This window comes from Elephantulus edwardii, unplaced genomic scaffold (genome assembly GCF_000299155.1).
Source record: "Elephantulus edwardii isolate Elephantulus edwardi_28Jun2011 unplaced genomic scaffold, EleEdw1.0 scaffold00061, whole genome shotgun sequence".
Classification (NCBI taxonomy): domain Eukaryota; kingdom Metazoa; phylum Chordata; class Mammalia; order Macroscelidea; family Macroscelididae; genus Elephantulus; species Elephantulus edwardii.
The window spans coordinates 17,407,777-17,417,751 of NW_006399811.1; the positions used below are offsets into that span (position 1 = coordinate 17,407,777).

Here is a 9,975-nt window from a genome sequence, read left to right on the forward strand (position 1 = left end):
TAATATATAATTAATATTGAGTTGTTGTTGTGTACTATCAAGTTGGAACCAACCCATAGCTGATTTACAGTGGGTTTTCAGAAGCAGTTAATCGCACAGAAGCAGATTGTCCATTCTTCTCCCACAGAGTTGCTGGTGGCCTCAAACCATGTGCCTTTGGGATTACAGCACAGCTTCCTGCCATATGTTCAAATTTAAAATTATACCACTTTAATTTAATCTAGAGATCTCTCTCGTTCTCTCATTGCTGGTTCCATTTCCTAGCTGACTCTCCTGAGGACTCCCATGATTCTAAATCACACTAGACTAGAGGAGACTCTTCATCAGTGGAAATCTAATGGAGGATGTGTCATGAGTCGAAATAATTCATTAACAGTGAAATTTTTGGTTTGGGAGACAGGAGGATTATAAAACATAAAAAAACAGAGATAACATATCAAATGCTATTTTTACTTAAGTGTATTCTGATGTGAGATAATTGAGGCATTATGAAACTGCAGCACTCAAAGAAAATTAGTGTTAGTATTTCATCTATACCCTATCTATCTCCCATAATGCTATACCCATTAAGGCATGGCATGGAACATTACATTATCTAGATTAAGTGTACTATTACTTGATATAAAAGGAGAAAATCTGCCTAAAGTAATTAAAATTCCACCTTAAGAGAAATTACTAGTTATACTATTCCAAAGCATATTTTAAACAAATAAAAATCCATTATCTCAATAATTTTGAGGATTTCATTTTAAAAGCCCAATTTCACATACCTTTGCGTACCCAATCTCCAGTATGAATATTAATAGTCACACCAACTAAATTACTACTTCTTTGTCTCTTTTCCCAGAGAAAATCAAGAGCTTTCCTTGCATATTCCTATAATTTTAAGAAAAGCATACTTAAGGACTGTATATTATTGATAAATACAAAGCAAGTAAACAAAATTTCAATTAAAGGTCCATCAAATATTTTAAGAAGTATTGTAAAAATTTCTAAGATGGTAATTTATATGCTAAATTTTCAATATAAATAAAATTGTGGTTCCTTTTTAGTCAGTCAATTCTAGTTAAAAGTAACTCTGAAAATTATATTCATGATCTCACTATGAGACCATCCTATTTACTCTTCTACTTTTGTAAATATAGGTTCAAATTTGCATATAATATATTATTCAATATGCTTCTTAAAATAACTTCCATCATTTAAATACAAAGTGAAAAATCTCTTTAGGTCCTCCTATTTTGAAAATCAAATGAGGATTTAAAATTTGGCATGTTATTTTTGAAACAGTTCAGATTCTACATTTTACAAAGCATGCAACTTTTTTTAGAAAAGAGTATAACAATTAAGCTAAAGAGTATTTATTTGATGATACCAAAATTTATATCCATATGATAACATTTTCTTTTGTGGTTTTCTCCTATCATTTTTTTCTACATTCAAAATGAAATTAAAATTATTTCTCACCAAATTCTTAGTTTTAGATAAAATACAAAAGTAAAGGATATATACAGCTGAGTGTCTAAGTTAAAATTAATTTCAGCACATAAACCTATACTGAAGTGCAGAAATACTTCTATTAAAAAATATTAAAACAATTTCTCATTTTGTAGGTTCAAGATAAAGGTCTAGAATAGTTTCAATTCTTGACTCAATCTATTTATGTTGACTATTTTTAAAAGTAGATTATGATTATTTAACTGAAGTATAACATTCCAGTGCTGGACAGTATCATAAAGATTTTATTTCTGTTATCAGTTGGAGCCTTAAAAGGACAAAGGTTGGGTACCAATGATGAGGTCAGCAAAGTGTTCGGCTTCTATACTGCCTTGGAAACCTTGTGGAGCATTTCTACCGTGCCTACAGGGTCACTATGAATTCATCTCAGCTTAACATTGCTGTCAAAAGATTTTCATGATATCAAGTCCCTTGACAATGATTTGAGAAGCCAAATGTAATTGTCAAGCCAAGTCCAGTTCATAATGACCGTACTAGCAGGACTCCACAGGAAGCTCCACAGAGTCTGATTATTCCTATTCTACAGATGATAAAACATTCCAGTGAAACCAAAGATGGAACCAAAGTTGAAAAGGGAGTTACAGCACAACTACTAGGAGACTTCAAAGCTCTTTATCACTCAGTTCCAGTGTCATTAAAGTTCTTCTGCAAAGGGCTGATGACTAAATATTTTAGCTTTTGTGGATCATACAGTCTCTGTTAAAATTATTCAATTCTGCCACTGCAGCACAAAACAGTCATGAACAAAAATAAACAAATGAACATGATGTGTTCCAATAAAATGTATTTACAAAAATAGTGGCTAGAGCTGCTGACCTGTATTTGCTCTTTCAGTTTGCTCATCAGGTTGTTTCTCAGACAATGATTTATTGTGTAATTCAGCAAGCAAACAAAATTATGATTTTCAACAGATTTACTCATAAATCAGCATAGCCCAGTGGAAAAAGCCCAAGTTTTGAATCCAGACAAACATAGATTTCAATACCACTAGTTGAAATTCACTCCTGAGCTATTCAGATCTATTTTTGCTTCGCTTTACTCACTAATAAAGTTACCAATAACCCATAGAGCGCAGATTAAGAATATGCAAAATACTAACATTTTTAATAAATGGAAAGTAGTAGTCAATAAAATATAGAAGGAAAATTTCAATTTAAAAGATGTACCAATTAAACATCATAAATACGTTCTCAAGACATTTTGAATATTATGCACACAAAGACCATCTGACTTGGTTTCTTCACACTTACAGGCAAAGTTTTTAACACTGATATATTTTCCCTGTTTATGCTTGGCCATTTAGAGAATCTTAAGTAATTCCACTAAGGTATATGTTTATAAAAGAGGATTCTCAGTATTATGAAAGTACAACAATGGTCTGCTTAAGCAATTAGTTAGAATAAAAAGTGTGAGACCTAAGTCCACAATCAGTTGTTTGAGGAATCCTAAGACTTCTGATTAATAAAGACCATTGTCCTTGGAATAAACAAATTTCCTGAATAATTTTCCAAACAAATTACATAAATATTTACTACTGTGTTTTAGAAAACTCATGAAAGTATTAGAAATAGAACAAATGACCTAAAAATCTAGAAAATAAAAGCAGAAATGTGCAGTATTTAATGCTGTTTTTATTGTTGTTAAGTGCCGTCGAGTCACAGGAGACTTCATAGAGACCCTATGAACTTAAGTCCTGGACACTTCCTGTATAACTTTAGTCCTTTCTCCACATTCATAGAGTTTCTGGAGGCAAGCTATTATCGAAGTGGATGCCACTCCTGCTTCCAAGCTTGTTTTAATTGGGGAGCTCCATCAAACACTGTCCACCATAGGTAACAGTATTCGGCTTCACAGCAATAGATTTTTATATAAAGTCTGTGTCATTAGGCTTACAAAAAACTCTATTAACAATAAACCTAAAAATGAACTTAGTGTTTTCTGGGGGGAAAAAAAAGATATATTTAGTAACTTAACTTAGAAAAGCCTCTATGTTTCTGACAATTAAAAACAATGTGATGAGACTTAGATCAAAGAAGTCACAAGAATACTAAAGTAGTTCTCTAATTGTTAATTTTAGCACATGACTAAAGAAAAAAGGATGTATAGTTAGCTAAACCCAACACCCAGGAGATCAAAGACCATGAAAAGCAAACCTCAAATATTGTCGCTCCTGTGAATCGACTTAAAGCAGCAAACTCAAGGATCAAGGTACCTGCACAAGCTGTACAGGTATCTGTCTCAGTTCCTGTCCGTGCTTCTGGCTTTTGGATCCCAAACTTTAAATTGATCTAAAAAAAAAAAATCCCAATATTATCATTTCCATGTATTAAGGGACAAAGATTTCTTCATTTTAAAAAATATTTTTAATCAATGCTTTTAATTAGATTATGAAAATATAATTCATAGTTTAGTAACGATCATCTTGAGTTTAATTAATACCTAGCAAACCTATTCTAAGCACAGAATATTCCTGAGATAAAGAAATTCTGTTAGCTTCCTTTCTCCATATCAAAATTCAGTATGATCCTAATATCTCTTCTATCTTATAACAAGTTTGCTCTCTGGACAGTATAATCATTACTAAAAATATAACTTGTATTCTTTCATAACTGAATGAAAGAAATCAGATTTTAGAGTTTCTGAGAAACCAGTGCTATAAAAGTGCAACATAAAAATAATTAAATCATAGTATGTATTTAAAAGTAAATTAAAAGCTTGTTAACAGGTTTTCTTAAAGGTTTGGAATACAGAGTACACTGCCTTGCTTGCAGGCTAATAAATAACACAAGAAATGTTTAATAAATAGTTCAAAGACAGCCAAACAGTCTACACTACAGACCTGGATTAACTAGGATTAAACTAGTCAGGAACTTACTAAAACTAGGATATTTTTCTACAATTCAAATAAACAACAAAAATGCAAGCTTATGGAAGAATTCACTACAATAACAAACCACAAAAATTGCAGATGCTCAACTAGTTTATATTTTAACTGACTTGCAGAATGACTGTTATCCTAACAGTGTCCCATTAGACTCTAGGAATTTCTAAACAAGGAAATAGGAAAAACACCCACTCTACAACAATAAACAAATCAGATGTAGGGGAGGTGCAGGGTGGATCAACAGGATGGCTTCAGTACTGCCATTTTATCTTATTTCTTAGACTTGAGTACTCTCTTACTACTTGAGATGTTCACAAAGTTCCTATGTTTAGGAGTCCTGGTGGCATGGTAGGGGCTCTGGTGATACTACAGTTAAGGCCTTTGTTCTGCAGCTCTGGGGAAGAACACTGTAAGGATTTACAACCCTGGAAAGGTCATGAGACAGTCCTGCTCCATCCTGCAGGGTTGCTCTGAATATGATTCAACTCAATGGCAGCAGGCTGGTTTGGTCTGCTTTGGTTTTGGCAATACAATGGTTACGCACTCAGATGCTAACTAAAAGGTGGGTGATTGGAACCTATGCAAAAGCTCTACTGAGAAAAAGACCTGGTGATCTCCTGCTGTAAAGATTAAAGGCAAGAAAACCTTAGGGTGTCGTTTTACCATCACATGTGGTCACTATGAGTTGGTTCCCAACCCATAGCTCTGCTCAAGGGGAGAAACGTGTTCCACAGGATTTTATTGGCTATAATCTTACTATAGCTGATTGCCCGGCCTTTCTTCCTTCAGAGAATAGCTGAGACCAAACCATTTGCACCACTCAGGAATCTAATGCTAAAAATAAGTCGCATTGCTTAAGTTCCATATGCAAAGAGTAGATGTTCTGCCTCCAGGGCCACTGACCTTATCACTAGGCAAGGAAGAGTGCCTCAAGGCATGATTTGCCTATGGGCATCCTCTTGATGACATCTGACCTACAGGCTGGTAGGGAGATTCCTGTCCTACTAATTAGACCGCAAATGACTGGATATAGAGAAGAAATTGGCAATAACATCTATTTATTCTATCACAAATAAGAAACATGGGTCTTACTGCACAGTTTAAAACTATTAATAAGTACTATAACATTTCTGTTAAAACCAATATTGGCAATTCTATCAATAATGTATACAAAGCTAAGAAATTCTGATTACTAAGTTTTATGGGCAAAATTAGTACAGTTTGGCAATTATTTTAGTCCTATAGTCTTCTTGTAAAAACGAACTTTTAAAATCTTCCTGGAAATTCAGAAACCAAGGAAACAACTTTTTTTTACTATAATGCTCATTGTCTTTTGTTTTAGTATTTTGACTCCTGCTCAAATTAAAAAAATTCCTCAACTTCAGTATCTTTAATTGTAACAAGAAAAATACTTAAAATTATTAAATATATGCATACACATATACAGGAATGTGTGTATGTACACACATGTGCATATATATGCCTATAGCTCAAACTCACTGTCATTCAGCCAGTTCTGACTCAGAAGCCCTCCACTGAGTTTCTAATGGCAGGAGATTGCCTATCTTTCTCCATCAGAGCAGATCGTGGATCCAAACCAAAAAAGATGATATATCCTATGTAGGCAACATATTCTCTTTTGGTAATCAGCCCAAGTTTCTACAGATTACATCATCAAAGATACACATATATATCTTTGTATGTGTGTGTGTGTATGTGTGTGTGTGTGTATATATATATATATTGTGTGTGTATGTATAGCACATACATATAAATATATATACACACATATATACATGTGTTTATACTTTTGTGCATATGTACATGTATATGCATGCATACATGTATGTGTGTGCTATACATATTACATTACGATTCTACATCTCTGACTGCTCTCTCCGTTTCACATCCTCTGCTTCTTCATATCTAAGGCATGTGTTTTTTCTACTACTTCCTTCAGAGAATATATTCTGTTAATGAGGATTAGTATTGTGTATATCTCCAAAGAGTAAGCATCCATTCTAATTGCTTCAAGTATTATCTTCTGTATCCAAATTCTAGCCTACCATCTATTTCTTCCTGCTGTAGCACATAATCTAATTGGTTACAAAGTGACACAAATTGCTTAAACTAACCTTAATTCTTCAGAACGTTAATATATTACTGCTGCACAACTTTGAAGCAATCTATCCTAGCCTCAAGCAGTTGGGAGATCAATGGCTCTGACCAGAAAATTTTACTGTTTAAGACAGCCAAAAAAGTACATAAAAACAGTCATATTTTTAGAAGTACTTACTCTTGGATAAGGAAGGCCACTGGTAGTATTGAAAGCTGGTAAGAGTTTGTAACCTAATTGCTTTGCCATTTGGAGGAGTTCATCATTGTACCACTGCATGTACTCGCCTTTCTCTTTCAGCATGATTGCCAGCGAATGTCCACCCAGAAGACCCCTACAAATAGATAGGTAGGTAGGTAGACAGACAGACAGACACAGATATATAAATAGGAAACATTGCTCAAATCTTAAGAGTACTTAAAAGTCATCACCTACAAAATGTGCTGGTATTTTATTGTCAGCAGTTTAACACACATAAGAAAAACATACAGAAAGTAATTCTACCTAACCCACTGTGAAGGGAATCTTATCACGGTATTACATCTTTACATATATATGTATACATTTAAATATGTGCGTGTATATACACACATAAATAAGATGCTTGACATTCTTAATATCACATATTTTCTTAAAGAAATAAACTCACTTTAACAAATCTGACAACTTTAATTTTCATAAAGTTTAATGTAGTTAATTATAACAAAAAATGTTAAAGCTGCATTGCATTAAAGAGTAACAAATCCTGTGATAAATTACTATCTAAAATTGAACAATTTTTAAATTTTATGAAAGAACATTTGAGGTGCCTAACAGAAACAGATATTAAAATGCCAGTTAAATAATAATAGAAAAAAATTATTAAATATACATTGATAATGTTGACACTTCAATAAATCCTGTAATTATGTATTTTTAATTATTTCAATACCATGTCAAATTATTTACTTGAGAGGTAATCTTATTACTTTTATTTCATTCAGCTTCTCTAAAGTGTGGTTAGCTAAAGTTAATAAACTATCTGAGCTAGTAAAGAACCTGTGAGATAGGCACCACAGTAATTGTTCAACATATAATCCTTCAAAGAAAAAAGTTTTTTGTTTTGTTTTTTTAATTTTTATTGTATTATTTTTACGTGTACCATCAAATCAGATCTGACTGGTACAGGAGGAGATTGTCCCCTCCTTTTCCAGCAGAGCATCTAGTGGCTTTGAACCGTGTACCTCTGGGATTGCAGTGCAGCGTCTGGCCACTAGGCCACCAGAGCTCCCTTTAAAGAAAAGTTTTATGGCACAGGAGTTGTCGTGAAGTCCATAACTATTTCCAGAGCCTGGTGACTGATATTAGGTCATCTGTGACTCGTATCAGGTCATCCCACAGACACTGCGTTTCATATTTTCTAAGTGTTTAACTTTTAAACATGAGTCACTTGTGATTTTATTGTCATAAAGTAATAAACAGTATATACTAAGTTTTTCTAATATTAAAATGACAGCTTTAATATTTTATATAAACTTACCCAAGAACTCTGATGTTTGTTTCAAAGACTGATACTACGACATCATTATCTAAATTAACATCTTTTAAAACTTTTCTCACTGCATCTTCAAATTCCTTAGTTTTATTTAATACCTAGAAGACAAATTATTAAAATAATAAAGTTGTTTTCTAGCAAGTCAAAGAGAAATATCCTCTGTGAACAACTTAATGTTAATTTAAGACTGTAAACAGTGACAATATTATTTCCTTTAAGTTTATTATAGAAATGTGGTATTTTTTAAAAAAGAAAAAAACAAGTCTCTAAATACCTAATATGAACTTTTATAGACATCTTTTTCTTTTTTTGTTACAGTTAGGACTTTAAAATTGTATATAACTTAGGACCATAAAATTGTATATAACCCTTGAGTTTTAAGAGACTAATTCTACTAATACATGGTTTCTAAGTCAAAATGAAACAAACCAACCTATCCTATTTAAACACTATTTAAAAAGCTGCCTACTTTCAGAAGAAACTACATGTCAGAGGATGATCGACTGATTCTTAATCATACATTTTCACCTAAAAGATGCTACCTCCTTATTAAGCAGTAGCATAAGTTGTGGCTGAGAGTAAGCCCTATGGCAAATTCTTCTCATTCACTATCTTCGCCACCAGCAGACTCAGGTTATTTCCTTTCTTCCATTTGATGGTTTTGTCAGATAATCTTTTACAGTACTTTTACAACTTGACTTGATACTCTCAATAACAATTCCAATTACATTCTAAAATAATATCTTGACTAAAATCAAAGTATAAGTAAAATGTAGGGAAGTCCCAAACAAAATGTATGAAACACATTTTAAACCTCAGTACTTTTCCTTGATGAATCTCAAAGTTCCGACAGTCCCCGAGCGACAAATGTCACTGCAGAGATAGCCCTTTGAGCACTTTTAGAATGAGACACAATGGTAAACACAAACTTTTTAATTTTACTTGCTGATTTTATTCTTCTCCCTAATTCTATCTCCAGAGAATTCTTTCCTTTATGAACTCTTTTAACTTGTGAGTCAAACTTCCCCTCATTTTACTTTGATGTCTGAACCACTTTGCTAAAAGAAAAATAACCCTTTACCCCTCCTTTCACCAAAATCAAAACAATCAAAAATAGTGTCAATGTTCTTTGTTTCAATAAAGCAGAAAAAAGAAGGAAAAGATCTTTCACTGCATATTTCACTGAATTTGGAAATTTATTCTATAGATTCTTAAACTACTGACAATTACAAAGGATGAATCTAGAGGTTTATCTTTTCCTAGTTTCTCCTTGGAGGCTAGGATTTTGAAGGTCCATCTCCCATATTTTGGGTATGTGGCCAGAAGAGACCAGTTCTTGGAGAAGAACATCAGGCTTGGAAGGGTGGAAGAACAGTGCAGGAGAGGAAGACTCTAGATGAGATGGATTAACAAAATAATTGAGGTAATGTGATTAGGAGTATCAGAAATTAGTGAGACTGGCTCAGGACAGGGAAGGGTTCAGAGCTGCTGTACATAGGGTCGCTATGGGTTGCAGGAGACTTGACGTCACATAACAAAAACAACATACTATATTTCATTATGTTCACATTACATATTTTACAGTTGTGTCAAATTTAAAACTAAACGAAGTATTTGTTAACAATTCCATTAAACGCAATAGAAACTAGATGGCTGAAATTAGGAAGTTTAAATGTAAAGATCAAACTCTGACATTATAAATATTACTTATCTTACTGTATATGAGCAAAATAAAAATGGTAAGGTTTTTTGGTACTATAACAGTACTATGTCCAATCAATATTTTCAAATAATTAACTAAGTGAAAAAATAATCAGAGTAAGGGAAACATATTAGGCATTGGAGAGATGAGATGGACTGGCATGGGGCATTTTGAGTCTGATGACCATATGATATATTACTCTGGAGATGAAAAGACAAGGA

The 9,975-nt window shown here is 33.0% G+C and overlaps 1 protein-coding gene across 2 annotated transcripts in view; it reads right to left on the bottom strand.

Moving 5' to 3' along the window:
* EDEM3 (ER degradation enhancer, mannosidase alpha-like 3) overlaps positions 1–9,975 on the bottom strand; it is a 79,443-nt gene that overhangs the window by 32,579 nt on the left and 36,889 nt on the right. For both annotated transcript variants that reach the window (XM_006887762.1, XM_006887761.1), the window contains exons 5-8: positions 8,038–8,150; positions 6,699–6,852; positions 3,672–3,806; positions 771–876 (exon numbers count right to left, since the gene is read on the bottom strand). In XM_006887762.1, coding sequence (XP_006887824.1) covers positions 771–876; positions 3,672–3,806; positions 6,699–6,852; positions 8,038–8,150 — 508 coding nt within the window. The remainder of the gene's footprint in view (positions 1–770; positions 877–3,671; positions 3,807–6,698; positions 6,853–8,037; positions 8,151–9,975) is intronic.